Below are 16,313 nucleotides of genomic sequence, written 5' to 3' on the forward strand. Positions count from 1 at the left end.
GTGTGTGTGTGTGTGTGTGTGTGTGTGTGTGCGTGTACACCCATAGGTGTTTATGGATTCCAGCTCTTCCATCACAGATTTGGCCTCATACATGTTTGGAGGACTAATCAACAGAGCACAGTGTGCGTCTGGTGAAACTGGCAAGGTTTTAAGCCCATCCTGATCTTTTAATTAGTCTGATTATCCAAACAGCTGTCTGCTGGCGCTTCCCCCTGACTTAAATGCACACACACACACACACACATATGCGCACAGTGTGATAATGCCACATATGTGAGTGCCGCCGGGTGCCCTCAGAGCAGGGTGTGATAAATATTGTCGGCGCTGCTCTGATGACAGCGCTCCCAGCCCTGACTTATGTCTGCTCACCCGCCACGCTGGATTTCTTTTTTGGGTAGCGTAGAAAGTTTTCCGACCTCTGCAGGAGACTTTGAAGACTCCAATGCCACAATGCGGCGAAAGTCTTTGTTTGGTACTTATTTAATCTGCGCACAGTATTGACCTGAGTAGAGCGAGCGGCGCTCGTGCTGTGTCGGTAATTGTGGTGTTTGCGACAGCCAGCAGCAGCATCCTCAAACAAAAGTCAATAAACCATGCATAATTCACCAGACATGCAAGCATAATTCCCAGTGAGTAAATGAATGGGGAAGAACATAAGGCCATGTGTTAAGAACTGCCATGCCTTTAAAGTAGAGTGCTGCTCCATCTCACTAGTTTGTGGCGGAGTAGGAGGCAGTACAGCACCTCGGTTCCCCCCAGAGGAACCAGCTGCTCGCTTGTTTTCTGACTCTCCACAGGCTGTTCTCTCTCTACCGGCCTCCCGGGGGAATTACATGACACCTGCTGAGCTTAGATGTTGGAGTCTCTTCCTGTACATAGCAACAATGATTCTCATCCAGCCATCTGTCTATGGAAACAGTTCTCATGGCTGCGTCCGGCTCCCAAACATGCTAGACACAGAAGCGACTGGCTCATGCACCAGCAAGTAGCTTTTCCCTGAGGCACCCCACAATGTCTAAGTTCTCCTCTTCCCTTTCCCACCTCCATCCCCCCGCCGGCGGTGTCACATGTCAGCGGTGACATCAGAGCTGCGAGAACCGATGAGGAACAACCTCGAGAGCAACGAGATGGAGCTTCACATTTTGTTTAAATGACCTCCTTCGCTCTCACACACCTCACTGATTCCAGACCAGTGGAGCCACTGCTAGAATTGGACTCCGCTGATGTATGTGCGCACACACACACAAACGCAGAATCTATTTTTGGTTGCATGGCCAGATATTGGGTCATATTGAGGGAGAGCTGTGTTTTCTAACTGCTGCTCGGTGCCAGTAAAAGGAGCCTTGTGCTTCATGTAAGCTCGGCTCCTCTGTTGGTTGAAGCTGAATGAGTGGTTTATTTGGGATCGATGGAAAAACAAAGAATTCTCGGGCCCGTGCGAAGCTATGACAGTGTGTTTGTGATATTTGTTCACGCTGAGTGTAAAATGGACAGATTTGTGACGGGGAAGCAAAAATCTGTGATGCTCATCGTTCAAACATGCAAGTTAAATTCAAAATATGAGGGAGCCTGTCTCGCTCTCAGGTGCACAGTCAATGTAGCAGGAACATCTTGTCTTTATGTCTAACAACTCAAACAGTTTGGGAGAAGTTAAACTTTTGCACGAAACGGAATGCATTTAACATGAATTGAATCAAATCCAGTTTATTAATAAATTCAATTTGATTAATGCATTTGGGACATGGGGCTTAAATGTTTTCCGGCTGACACTGGAGAAGTCTGAAAACCACTAGTTTGAGTCATTAAGCTCAAATTACAAACATTTCTGGTTCCAGTTTCTTCAGCAGGGGAATTAGCTGCTTTCCTCTGTGATGTGTGGGAATGAAAATGGCCTCTTCTAAACATCTAATCGGCCAATCACGTGTCAATAACTCAATGGATTAAGGCACGTGGACGAAGGCATGTGATGAATTTCAAACCGAGCATCAGAATGAGGAAAGAAAAAGGTGATTAAAGTCACTTTGAAGGTGGCACGGCTGGAGCCAGAAGGGATGGTCTGAGTACTTCAGAAACTGCTGATCTGCTGTTATTTTCACACACAGCCGTCTCTGATGTTTACAGACGGTCCAGAGAGGAAAAGTCAGAATTTTGGCACCGACTTGGAAGCTTGGATCCATCCTACCGTGTAACAACGGATCAGACTGGTGATGTTCTGCACCTTTGGGATACAGCGGATCAGGGATACATGAAAGCTCCGTTGTAGGCAGCCCGACTTCCTTTAGGTTTTTGAAGACTACATATGTGCAGAAACTGCCTGATGCTATTATGTCAATATGGAGCGAAATCAGAGGGAATGTTTCCAGCACCTTGTTGAATCTATGCCACGAAGACTTACAGCGTGTTTATTTATAGATGAGCAAAGTCTGCACACTCTTTCATATGTTCTCCATTTTATCGCTTCAAATCCTGATGTACAACCCATAAAATCTGACATTGTTCTGTTCCTTTTCAAGGTAGTAGTCCTCAAAGTCGAGCTGCGTTTCCGCGCTGTGCAAATGTGTGTACAAGAACATAAATATAGGAAAATGTGTCCTCACCAAAGCAAAGGCGGGAAGAGGAGGGGGAGATGAATGGAAAGATTGCATGACCAGAATGTGTAAAAAAGAGCCACCAGAAAACACTAGCTTCTGTACAAACAGCAACATAATTAGGAGGAATTGTGGAGTGAGACAGCACACTGTTTGACTGAAGCACCACGTGGTTGTTGACAGTGGAGGGAGGTCAGATCCAGGCCATGTGCAGGCTCCAAGCCGACGGGGGCATGTGATGTGACGGGGGATGGCTTTTAATCTCAACGAGTCATATAAAACAGATGTAGTACCCCGTGCTGCAGACGGGGGGCATTGTAGCACCTGAGAATCTGGAGGGATCCAAGAGAGAGGGAAAAAAAAGGGATCTCGGTGAGATTGGTCCCCACCGCCGGAGCCGCGCTTCAACGGTCGCTCTCCCTCACTCGCAGCAACACACACACACACACTACTCCCCTTTCCCGCTCTCTCTCTCACACACTCTCTCTTTGCCTCGGTGTCTCTCAGTCACGCGTTCTCCCGCGCTCTCCCGGTTCATCTCTCCACCGCCGTGTGCAGAGAGAGGATTGACTCCCCGTGGTGGCCGGCTGGCTGGCAGTGTCCAGATTGGGGCAAACAGAGACAGAGTTGGGGACCCGAGGGACAGGACAGTACTCCAGCGGGAGAGATCCAGCTGTAGATTTCCTCCAGCGGAGATTATTTGCATCACAAAACCTGTGGAAAGAGGACCCTGACACTAGACTGGCTGCTCAACCGCTGTCCGCACAAGAGGTGCCATTTCTTCATTTGTGTGCATGTGCATGTGATTCTCACCTTTTCAGGATGCAGATTCATGGGCTTGGCTTCTTTTCTCATGCAAATGTAAATAATAATCATAATAATTTGGCTGGTCTTGCTGCTGCACGTCTCGGACAGAGCCAGACCGAGCCGGTCTCTGTGATTCAGGTTCGCATGATTATAATGCAGCATCCAGTGAATTAGTTCAGCTGTGATGGATTAGTGCACGGTGATGCGTGTGTGTGTGCGTGCGTACGTGTATTTGGGAAGAACCAGACTGTGCTAAATAATATTTCTCCCCAATATGACAGAAAACTTCCCAAACAAGGTAATTATTTGAGTTAATGTGCCTCTCCATCATTTCTCCCCACAATTCCGTCCGCCTTCGGTTCGCTTTCACACTCGATTGCGTATGAATATTCAGATGCATCTGTCTGCACATGTGTGCGTTTGTTGACATGTATGGTGTTCAGCATATCATGCTTACAGCCTCAGGATCACGGAGGGAAAATGAAGAGGGGGGGGGGCTAAACGCTGTGTGGCACTGTGCCAAGTTTCTGCTTTTTTTTAAAAAAAAGGGATGTTGAAGGTTAGACGAATGTCTCCTCAGCCTGTGCACCCACTCCATCTGCCTCTGTGCTTCCTGACTCCTATGCAGAGGAGTAGCACGAATGATAAGTGTGTTGGTGTAAGCGGCACCATGAGGAATCCCTTAAGTGACGTCTCCCCCTCCTCTCATACCTCCTGTCCTGCCTCCGTTTGATAGGTGAATATATGTGTGTGGCAGAGTAGAGCGATGGAGTATTTGTTGGGTGGTGGTGGTGGTGGTGGTGGCTGGGGGGGATGCTGGAGTCGATGCTGGTTTTAGCTCGCTCCCCCTCTTTGCTCCCCCGTGGGATTTGCCCTTGCCTTCCATCTCTCCTACCTCCATTTCTCTGTCGTTCCCTCCATCACTTTTTTTTTTTTTTTTTTTTTCATCCTTCGTCCTGCTGAGCAAGCGAGATTTACTGGTTTAAAGTGGAGGTCCATTCACAGAACTGGGACTGCAGGAGGAGATGGAGAGGAATGGGAGGGGGGATGGGGGGAGGACACTTGAGGGTGAAGAAAAAAAAAAAAAGCCCCCGCGGGTGATTTATATGTAGACATTTCTCCACACGTGTTTGGCCACCGCTCCAATTAACACCTCCACCAATCTGTGGCCGCACTTGACAGATGCTGAATCCGAGAGAGGGAAGAGTGTCTTCATTAGCGTTGGCTGTGTTTGTTTGTGGGGATTTGGCGGATTCAAATTGTTTGCTGTGGTTTCCAGTGATTTCTGGGTCATTTGTCGCCGCAGTGTTTTTCAGCTTCCTCAGCTCGGAAATTGCACAGAAAACAAGAGTGAGTCGAATCATTTATTTTCGGAGTAAATCACGAACGCATCCTGCCGGCCTCATTTCTGACCGAGGGGCTGAGTAGGTTCCTCGAACCGAGAGGGAAAAACCAACACGCCCTTCCGTGTCGGAGTGATTGATTTGACGGGGGGGAGGTTTGATTACTGATTCCCGTCCCTTGTGTTCCTCCAGGGGGCGTGATAGACAAGGACCTGCGCCACTACCTCAACCTACGCTTCCAGAAGGGCTCGGTGGACCACGAGCTGCAGCAGATCATCCGGGACAACCTCTACCTCCGCACCGTCCCCTGTGAGTTACCTTGTCCTCACCTTACCTCCCTTCACACGCTTGTCACCTCCACTCACTTCCGTGAGTGAAGCGCTCCATGGTGTCCTTCCCACCCGAGGCTCCGTCTCCTAGAAGGGGCGACACGACGTAGTTTGATCATTTCAGTGGGTAATTTGCTGACACGGTGCTTATATCTAATTGCATTATATCACAGTTGACAGCCACAACCGGAGGACCTCTCACTCACTCGTCCACGATGAGCCTTAAAAATGGGAAAGTTTGAACATCTGCAACTGTACAAAGTAAATCTGCTGATGAACACCGTTTCATATGGGTAACATGGTTGTCATGGCGATGTTCGTTACCCAGAGAGGTTGGAAGCAGATGTGTGTTTCTAAAATGTCACTTCTTCTTAAAAAAAAATGTTGGCAGAGTGTGTTAGCATATCATTATTAGCACTTCTATGCTCTGCTAGCTACTGGAGGTGAACTGAATATCTACACATGCTGCTTTTTAATGATGCTCTTCTGTCTGGGTCGCCAGGTGTGGGTTCACGGTTACACTGTGATCTGATTCTTGGCTTGGTGAAGGTCAATCGGGTCTCCCTCACAGATCAATCCAACGATGCTTCTTTCTTCTCATCAACCCGTTGCATTCTGTCGTTCTGTTCAAAGTACAGTGAGACGAGTGTGTGGAGAGATGCTTCCTCTCCCTCGCTGCCACGGGCTTCGGTTCCAAAAGTCTGTGGTGGTAATCAATTAGCTGCTGAGTGTTGGTTTAGCTGGAATCAGGCTTGTCTGGAAGTTTCAATTCTTTTAAAATCTAGTTCTGACTGCGGCCCTCTGTCTCCAATTAGCCGCATTAACGGCATCACACAGTTGAGCGGCTGAGTCGTGTAGACAATCAGAGATACAATTCGGAGGGCTTTTTAGTTCAGGAAAGCATTTCAAACTCCATTTCCCACCCGGGCCCCGTCTGTGCTGTGTGTCTTGTGTGTGTGTGTGTGTGTGTGTGTGTGTGTGTGTGTGTGTGTGTGTGTGTGTGTGTGTGTGTGTGTGTGTGTGTGTGTGTGTGTGTGTGTGTGTGTCTTGTGTGTGTGTGTGTGTGTGTGTGTGTGTGTGGCCTTTATCAGTCCTATTAAGCCCCCGGTGATTATACGAGCTTAGACCTAGTGATGCTTAATCCATATTCTTCTGATTGCTGTTTGCCATGTTTGCAGAACATATGCTCAAAGCCATCCGTCAATAGGCTGTGATATTAAAGGGTGTCTGTTTGAGTGTGTACACGCTCTTATCTGTGTGTAGTTTGTGTGTTAGCACTGCATTAGCCTCGCCGTGCCATTAGGCCCAGCTGTCTGTTGGCTAACTCTCCCCTAAATCCTTAATGGAGGTGCATTCTTCAAGGCCAGGAGCACCCAGATTTCACTGGAGCCACTTTTTTTTTTCCCATCTCCCCCTCTGAGCAGAATGCAACGAGAGAAAGAGAGGGGAGGGAGGAACAGAGTTATTTGTTTGCAGCAGAAGCGTAATTTTCTCCGATAACCACAGAGCCACCGCCGGTGAGGCATTGGAGATAGGGAATGAGGTGAACAGTAAAGAGAGAGCAAATGAGAGAACAAATAGAGGGGGAGAGATACAAAAGGGAAGAGGGGAGGCGGGAGGGGGGGGGAGCGCTGTGATTGGACACAGACTACGATAGCCACATAAGTAAATGGACTGCAGATAAACTGTTGCAGACAGAGAGAGAGGTTAACTGATGCATGAATGGAGCTCCCACAATGGGCCTCAGTGCTGCTGAGGGGAAGAGACCTCGGCATGTCTGAGCTGGACTTGTTTATAACTGAACTGATGGCTGGATCCATGCTCGGTGTTCGAAACCTTCACATTTGGGTGAACTGTGCAATTTTCTCCAAATATTTGTTAAAGGCTAAAATGAATTCAAAAATGTCCTGCACATCATATTCTGCAGACACCCATCACACCATAATCTTTTCAATGTTATTCAATTAAAATGGCAATTATGGTCAAAATGATCATTCCCTGTCAATCCTAATCATATGACAATTGCACTGCATCTGTGGAAATAATCGCATTCGGATGCATTTTCCTAAATCCTTCCGGCTGTCCGTGTTTGTTTGTCATCGTCCTGCCATTTTGAATAGGACTCTTCAGGAAAGAGGATTTGGATGCTGACAGGTGATCCTGATCATAGAAAAGGTCAAATGATATTATGCAACATTAAGTAAGATAGACAGAGATATATAGATTGATATCACTGCTGATAATATACAATCTAGAGTCTAGAGACACTGACTCTCTCTGGACCCCTCTTGTCTGTTTTTCAATAAAGCCTTGTAGTATTTCACTCCAGGGACTCCAGGAACTTTTTCAGTATGTCCTGAACTTTTAATGTGTTTCCACCACAGAAACCAGGGTCTAAATTGAGTTCCTAGGCCAACGTTCCTGGGCCCCAAGAAGCCTTTTCTCTGGAGGAAGTACTTCCCATAAAGTGCTGAATGTGTTTTTGTAGACCAAACCCAGAAGTAAGCATCACTCTCCGGAAAGAAAACACTGGGATTTGTCACTTGGATTTTGTACTGTGGATAGTATTCACGATTGAATCTTAGTATTAATTACTGCAGCACTGATCCAGGAACTGTCAAGGCAGAGTCTGCTGCAGTGAATATCTCTGAGTGGTTAAACGCGAGCCTTTAGTCTGCTTCAACTTTGTTCAACATTTTTGGTTTGTTGATGTTTAAAAAAAAGTCATGTATTTAATTTTCATGCTGGTTTGAAATCCTCGCAACGCCTCCTTTCATCTTGTAAGTAAATAAAAACTCACGCTGAACTGCAGCCAGACCACATTTGAAGGTGATAATCAGGCATTGGGATCGGACAAGTAAAACATGTGCAGCAGTATCATATAGACGGTGTATGCAGATATAGATCACAGTTTTATACCAGGTTTATGTATGACTTTTGCCCCATGTGGACAACAGATTTATAGAGATAGTAAGGGGAAGCGACAGGTCTCACTTATGTAAAATTGAGGATCAGAAAGCTACGTGGACGCCTGGTGAGATGCATGACAAGTGATTAATCCGAGTGAGACTAAGGAGGCGAGAGAGAGAAAAGAGAAGGATAAGTGATAGATCTGAAGTAGTTCATCACAGCAATTTAAGCACAACTCTTGAGTGGTAAAGAAGAGACATTTTTTCGGCGGGATGGAGGCTGACGGGCAGACAGTAGGGGAGCCGCCGCCCATACCAATCGTGGAGCCAGGATGGAGGCAGCGAGGGTATCTAAGGCTGTGCCAGCTCTTAGACAAATTGCCTGGTTTGAAATCCAAGGTCAAAGCGTTAATAGCCAGAGCCCATGTGAAATCAGGCCTATCGTCTGGTAATCCACATAGATTTGATGTGGGAGATGGAGAGCGGAGAGGAGTCCGTGTGTATGAGACTAGTCGGGACCACGCCGGTCCAGAACGGTTGAATTATTCAGGTCGAATTGAACTGTAAAGACATAGCGATGAAATATATAGATTTTTATAAGCTGACTTTCTGTCTCATTTGTAGGCAACGTGCGCGCTTTCATTTGAAGCCTCTGGAGCCCGGCAGGAAAAAAATATATATTTAAAAAACAGTTTAAAGTATTTGAACTCACTTCCCGAGCGTTTGACTTGAGCGTGCGTGCGTTCAGTGTAAAGTTAGACATTTAGAGTAAATAACTTGAAGGCTGGACACGTCGGCTGAAAGATTAAAAACACAAGTGTCTCTCATGTTTTCCCCACAAATACTAAATCAAATATGAATAACCGCAGCGCCTCTGGATATAAATATATGAACAAATATGAAGGTCATCAGCTTCACGTGACTCATTAGTCGAGTCGTTAGACGCTGAAGCCCTTCATGTTTTTATTATTGTTGTTTCTGGTGTTCTTCCTGGTCGCCGTCCTCTCCCTCTTGAAATCTGTTTGTCCTTCACACAAGCGCACACACACACACGTTTGTACTGATCCGAGCCTTTTAGCTCTTTCTAAGCACTTAGTGAACAGCGGTGACTATCTTTGGCTCTGGGAGGAAAAGAGGTGATGATTAAGAGGTCAACTGCAGGTAAAGAGGTGAAGAGATGCTGTTTAAGTTTCTCACTTCCCTTCACGCTTCACCTTCTGTGAATGGCCTCACGGTGTACGCGCTGACCTCAGACCAGTCCTGATCTGCTTCCTAGTAGACTACTGTTGGACACCAGAAGAAAAAATGGACTGTGTGTGTTAGATTAAAGGACAGTCTGAGAAATGATCATCATTTTTTAGTAGAAATGTTTTCTTCCTGTTGATGACCCAGAGGTTAGTCACCACTGAATTAACTGTTGAGCATTTATTATGTGGGAAAGTGAACAACAACAAACTCGAGTACGGATATGATATTTTTAAAGATGCACTTTACTTTCATTCACTATACATAGAGCATATAGTACATTTTCTTAAGAAAACATTAAACTCAACCATGTATATATTGGCGTGACAGATGAGGCATCAAAGGTACTTTCGGGATTCACACACATCCTTGAAAACCTGGAAAACAGTTAAATATCCTGGAATATCCCCTGTTACACTTAACTGTTTACTATTTTCCTTTAACTGAAATTAACATTCCATCAGCGCTGCTCTAAATCTCAAATTGGTTCTCACGTTTGTCTCAGTTGATGAAGTTGACATATTTGCTAGCTTAATTGCCTGGAAAAGGTTTGTGATTCTGGAGCAGTGGTTTCAAATATGTGTTGGTTATGTAAGAAATGATGTCATATATATGTTATAGCCCTAGATTGCACACATTTTAAATCAGACTTCCACTGAGGGGAACATATTAGTGTATGGGAGATCGCTTTGATTGCTTTGTCACTTTGATGCAGAACTACTGTAAATCCGACTCTTTGATACCTCCGAATGTGAACGACTAACTGGCTAGCGATAACCCCTCGCCGCGATGCTTCGTTAATAGCTCAGCTAACACGTAAAGAGACAACAGAGCGGTTTGACAGCAGAAGAGAGACCTTTAAACGGAGCGTCCCAGCGAACCTCCGCTAATGAAGAATCAAAGTTTACGAAGGGTGTGATTGGATGTTCCCACATCTGTCTTTAATGTGTGCGAGCGTGTGTCTATGTTACCGCTTCCTTTCATCGCGGTGTGCCTCGGCCCTTACATGCATGCACAAATAACATATGCCTTGACGGCGGGGAGTGGCGATGAGGACGGTGAGTTAATGGGGAGTTTGATGCCCACGGGGGCATGGAGTTTGTGTTAATGGCTGGGGCAACTGTGCGCAATGCTGATGATGTTTACTAATGAGAGAGAGACGGAGAGATACTGCAAGTCCATCTGTCTAGCCACAGTTGTTGGTTTGATCATCCCGTAGTCTTGTGGCATTACAGGAAATATTCATCTCTGTCTGTCTTCACGCACTTTCTCTCCTGCTGCTCTGCTGTCCTCATCTTTACTTCCTCCTTTCGTTTCCCCCTCCTCTCAACCCTTTTTTCTTCCTTTTGCTGTGCATCGTCGTATGACAACGTAGCTCCGTAAGAGCACATTTCAAACCTGGATGCTACACCTACCGGGTCCCTGTGACTGGCCCTATTCCTTTCCCTTGGTTTGTCACATGTCTGCGTTTCTGTTTAATAGCCGGATGTCTGATGGATGACAGTAATAATCAGGATAATAACAAGACTAACAGCTCCCCGGTGCCCCTTCATTCATTATTTAGCATCTCGGGGAGAAACCTAATAAAACGGCAGAGTCTCACCGAGGAGCCCAGACAGAGGGAGGCCTCACAGCGGAGCTCTGAGCCGGGGCCCAGCGTGGAGATGAATGAGAAGCAGATCCAGGCTTTCATGATAGAGGTGGACTTGATGGTTGTTGTTTTTTTTTTGTTTTTTTTTGTGTTGTTGAACGACACCTGGCATTTGTTTTGCTGTGTGTGTTATGTGTAAAGTGTATTCATTTATCTCTTTGTATTCCTCCCTCTGACAAAAGATAGACACATAGCTTCAGTCAAAAGCTCACTTTCTCTCATCCCTCCATTTACTCCGTTGCCTTTTATCTCCCTTCCGACTCAATGGAGGCAGGGTGGGGTTTCCATGGCAACTGTTTCCACCCCCCGTCTGCGTCAAAGGCTCGACTCCTCTTAAACTCTCAGCTCACTTTTTCTTTTTCTTCCCCTCTGTACCCCTCCTTCTTCTTTCCCCTCTCTCTCTCTCTCTCTCTCTCTCTCTCTCTCCCTCTCTCCATCGCTCTACTTCTTTCCACTTGCTGCAAATGGAGACCGCCGGCCAGAAAAGTGTAGAATCACGATGCACACGCCATGCAGGCGCGCTGCTCGACCCACGTCTGATGGAGGAATTCCTCAAACACATGAGCTCAAAATAATAAAAGATGATCCCTGACATTTTCAGAAATACGTTACTTTGACAAGCAATATCCTGTCTGCCATCACTCATCCCGGCTTGGTGTGTGTGTGTGTGTGTGTGTGGGCGGGGTTGACTGACAGGGCGGGACACAGATGTGGATGTGCAGGTTGGCGAGCGTGACACGATGCTCCACGCTCGCCGGCAGATGCAGCCCACAGACGTGTCGGGTAGAGGTGTGAAATTTGCTCCCTAATTGGCGTTCATCACACAAGGTCGCGCCCCCCCCTCCAACTCCGGCTGTCCTCCACCCTTTCAGTCCAGTAATGGCCTCCGATAGACACATCCATCAGGTGGCCCCGTCTGTGGTCACCACACCGCGGAGCGTCCCGCGGCGTCTTCAGTGCAATGATTGGTTGTCCTTGGGGGAATGAGAAAGAGAGAGGATGGAATGTTTTATTAACACATCCTTTTTTTTGTTTGCAACACCTGAACCAACATGGAGCCACTCTCTGTAATTTATTCATCGCGTCGAATGAGGTCCCACTGAACCTCCTCGCTCCCATGACATGTGATTTTCCAGAAATACATCTGTGGGCTGGCAGTGATAGAAAACGACAGCTCCTTTTTAGATGGAGATAATCAGAACGCGTGGGTAACGGGGGGGGAAATGGACCTCGATAGCTTAATTGTGTCCACAAGGAGTCGTCCAAGCATGTCTTATTCACACTGAGCTCCAAAAAGGGCAGAAATACAGCACAATTCACCTCAGTTGATGAGAGAGTCTGTGTGCTGCCTGTCCTACAAATCTCATATTGAGAAAAGGTGTTATTCACTAGTCTTTACTGTGAGAATTCGACCAAAGCCCTTGATCCTCACACCTTAGCTGCAAATGTTGACACTGTCGACTCACATTCAGCGTACGTCATCACAAAACAGTGTGCTTTCTGGGACTTGACTGTATCCGTGCATATCTGGGACACGTTCACATTCTCTGCTTTGGTGCGACTGCAGTCGTTGCCGCAGGTGGAGAAATCCCTTCTCGTTACGTGCTCCCATATTTTGGAGGAATCCAGCACTTTTACAAACGGAACTCGTCGCTATCTTTCCTCTAAATGCGCGGCATCCGTTTTGGCAGGACGGCGCGGGGAAAAAGTGTGCGCCGCGCAAACCGTGGTTCACCACAGAGGCGAGGATGCGCCGGCCTTATCTCCGGAGAGGTAAATGGAACTGCAAACCGTGGGCCATCATTTTTGAAACTCAGCCACGGGTTCACAAAAGAGTTTTCTCCTCCGTTTTAAACAATGACACAGCAGAGATTAGAGCGTTTAACGGGAGCAGCTCCGGAGTCCTGCTGCGTTGTGACCGATGGTTGGAGAAAGCTGAACCGATGTGCGTTGCTGCCACTGGCTGTGAAAAATACCTAATGCAGAGAGGCTCTCGAGTCTCACTTACCTTTCCGAGTTTCCCTAAAGTGCTGGTAAAATATGATTTTGCAGTGAACGCTGAAGAAACGTCTGCAGTGGCTACTTAGCTGCGTGGGTTGTTGTGGTAATAACCGTTATTAATAAAAAAAAAATTCAATTCACATTTGGTTTGAACACAGCATTCTAATTAACATGGTTGATTATCATGTCAATGTTTGTTAACATTAACATAACTTAACTAAAGTGTAACTATCAAATGACCATTTATTAAAGTTCGGCTGTGTGGGTAAGATTACGGCTGTTTCTACACCCTCACACACAGAAGAGAAACATCAGAGTTTGACAAGCCCGATGTGCCTAGTTACGGTTGCTACGCTATCATTGTGCAGCGGCTATTTGAGCCTGGATTTCAGCAAACGGTCAATGAAATGACGGCTCGGTAAATGACACAGAGAACATTTGGCTTTTCTGGGCCAAATGAACGTCTTCATGGTTTAAAGGCCCATAGAAAGAGTAGTAATGGATCTTGTGTGTCAACCTCCTTCCATCCCCTTGTGACTCATGGCTCAGACGCCGCCTGCAGACTGAGGACACAGAAGTGTGTTTGATCTGGTCCACGGAGCAGACCCCATCATCATATTCATGGCTGGAGCCTTTGTGGCCAAAAGGGCGTTTCTTTGGCCGACCCGGACTAAATCCTCCTTCCTCCACACACGGAAACACACTATTACTCTGCATTAAAATGTACTCTATTGATTTGGTTATGAGCAGGGAAGGGCGGTTCTCTGATTACCACAACCGTCATGTAAACATCTTAATCATGTTATCTTGTATCAAGGTCATAATCGGGGGGGAGGGGAGGATAACTCGATTAACAGATCGCCGTTATTCATCAGTCTGTAGAATGACTTGTGTCTTGAATAGTGGCCAGTGACATTGGTATTTCTTCTTATTATGATGTCATGTCTTGGAGTATGGAGTTATCTGTTAATGGGCGTGCATTTAAGTAGTCTATCTTGTCTTGCAGATCTGTTCTTATTTGTCCATGCCGCTGATTGTAGACGTGAGAAAGGTGGAAAGCATTCCTTTTGTAAACAGCCTCTCCCGTGGAAATCCCCAACCTGAAGTTGCACACGTCCATCCCCGCTCTCCCACCTGCCTCCCCCGCTGTCGTACGACGGGCTTGAAAATGACACCGTTCCAGTTGTAGCGATTAGCAGCATCCATCGTAGAGCTAGGGCCGAGGCGAGGCAAGAGAATCCCCGGGGTCCGTCTCATTAGAGACAGTTTCCCTGTCACAATTCTCCAGTCTTAGAAGCATTAGGCTTTGCCATCCCTCATGTTAATTACTGGGTCTGTGTGAGTAATTGGATCCTCAGATGCTAAAGCCAAGAAAGAGGAAAAGACTGAGGAAGAGAGGAACAGGGCAGAGTCCAGTGTTAAAGGGGGAAGAAACGAGCTACTCTTTCCGCTCTTACCTTTCACAATAAAAGCTCTAGATAAGAGTTGATTGTTTCACAGAGGAAACTCTAATTCACTCGGAGCATTCTGCTTAAAGGAAGCTCAATAAAATCTTAGGCTGTCCGATAGTTTACCTCAGAAGCTGCTCTGGGTCAACAGTATCCTGGTAATTCCTCTGCCTGCACAACTTTTTTTTTAAGTGTTGCAATTGGTGCAAATTGTTGCAGATGCAAAATTTTCACCGTGTGCCGTCGGGCTGACCGCCACGACCCAGAGGGTCGTCAGAGAAGTTTACCAGACGCTTGAAGACGTCCTGCAGCCACGGCTGATTTTCACCATCACGTCTCTGTAATATCCAAGCGATAATTTAGTCTGGGTGGTCTTTGCAATCAGCGATCCAATCTGTGTCGCTGCTGCTCTCTGTGGCTTTAGGTAATAGCAAGACAAGTGCTTAGTCTGCTTAGGGAGCGTGCTCACACACACATATGCGAGCTCTGATGCTGTTTATCCGAGCCGCTAATGAAATATTCCATCTCAGACCCGGGAATTGAATGTGCAGAGACTGCTGAGCTATCTCAAACTGTGACCCGGCGAATGAGGGAGCGCTATCATAATGTCAGATTGTCTGTGCCATTATTTGCTGCGATCCGCGTAACTAAGCTTGACACCACACATATTCAATTTGGAAGGTAATGATATTACGGCGGAAAGCGTATGCACTTATCTAAAAATGGCAATGCCATGCAGTGAATTGAAGTTCGCCGGAACCCATTTGTTGTCGTAGCCAAGGTCTCGACTGACAGGGAGAGTTTTCAGGATCTTTCAGAAGAAAGTCGCAGGTTGTGAAAAATGTAATGTCGCCGTTCTCTTACTGTCTGTGGGCTGAAGGTCTGTTTTACTCTAAAGTGCATGGTGCAATGCAGCAAACGTCTTGGTCAAGCAACTTTCTGGGAGGGTACAAAACAAACAGACCATCTGTTTGATTGCTTTTCATCTCAGTCCGTTTGTTTAACTATCCAGTAAATTCTGATTTTGTTGCAGGGGTGATCAAATTCTTATCTTCAAACCAGACTAAACATACAGTAGCTTCACTACAGGTTCAAGTGCCGTTCCAGGTGCATTTGGATGACCCACCTTCAAGCAAGAAAGCACAGTGTGTAGCTTTAACAATTTTACTTAACCAGTGATGCTTTTACATTTTAGGTTAAGACATTTTCTTTTTCGGATTATCACAGCCTTTTTGTTTGTCTTTTGTCTTTTATTTTGAAAAAAAATGGGGCCATTCTTTGAATGTGTCAAAATCACAGGTCGTTCCACCCAGTCTGTGCAAACAGTTGATGACTAATCTCGGCTTTTGTCAAGTTCATGGTCGGGCCGGTGTAAAAAAAAATCAAATCGGTCTGATATTAAGCCAAAGGCTGAACATAATGAGACTGACTGAGCCAATGAATGAGAGTGTAGCAACAATAGGCGCCGGCTTTTAGGATATCTCTGGTTCTGTTTCATCAGTTCCTCGACATTATGAAAGAGCAATATCTATCTGTAGTGCATTAAGGAAGAGTATTGTGTGAATCTGAGGTCGACACCAGTTGTTTTTTTCTCTCTTGACCTCTTCAATATAAACGTATAAACGTCAGCAGGTTAAAGTGCGACATTTGAGTTTTTTTCTTTACTAATGAATTCAATTCCGATCGTATTTCGTCATTTTTCATGGTTTTAAATTTGAGTGATGTGATATTATGAATTGGTTTCTGGCTAAAATGTTAAAGAGCACTTACATTTGGAGCGTGAAGCCGCCGCTGAATGACTGGTAGTGCGTAAGCGTGTGCTGAGGGCTTTTCGCTGCTTCCTCACAGAAGATTTACTTGTTACAGACCAAAGGCGCCCTGATTAGAGCTACATTTCCCAGGTGTGCTGGCAGGTGTAGCGGCAAATCCAAAAGCTCGGAGTCATGCTGCTTTAATACGGCGTTCAAGACCTCAAAGGCCTCATATTATTTC

At 46.1% G+C, this 16,313-nt stretch overlaps 1 protein-coding gene across 11 annotated transcripts in view; it reads left to right on the forward strand.

The window, feature by feature from the left end:
- magi2a (membrane associated guanylate kinase, WW and PDZ domain containing 2a) overlaps positions 1–16,313 on the forward strand; it is a 180,908-nt gene that overhangs the window by 49,147 nt on the left and 115,448 nt on the right. For 10 of the 11 annotated variants that reach the window (XR_014599174.1, XM_084039026.1, XM_084039017.1 and 7 more), the window contains exon 2: positions 4,931–5,047. Coding sequence is in view for 9 of the 11 variants with exons in the window: in XM_084039026.1 (XP_083895152.1) it covers positions 4,931–5,047 (117 nt within the window). In the remaining 2 variants the exon portion in view is untranslated. Of the gene's footprint in view, positions 1–3,077; positions 3,360–4,930; positions 5,048–16,313 lie in introns of those variants that run through there. The other variant, XM_084039025.1, reaches the window with a different exon arrangement.

This window comes from Eutrigla gurnardus (genome assembly GCF_963514095.1).
Source record: "Eutrigla gurnardus genome assembly, chromosome: 21".
NCBI classification, from domain to species: Eukaryota; Metazoa; Chordata; class Actinopteri; order Perciformes; family Triglidae; genus Eutrigla; species Eutrigla gurnardus.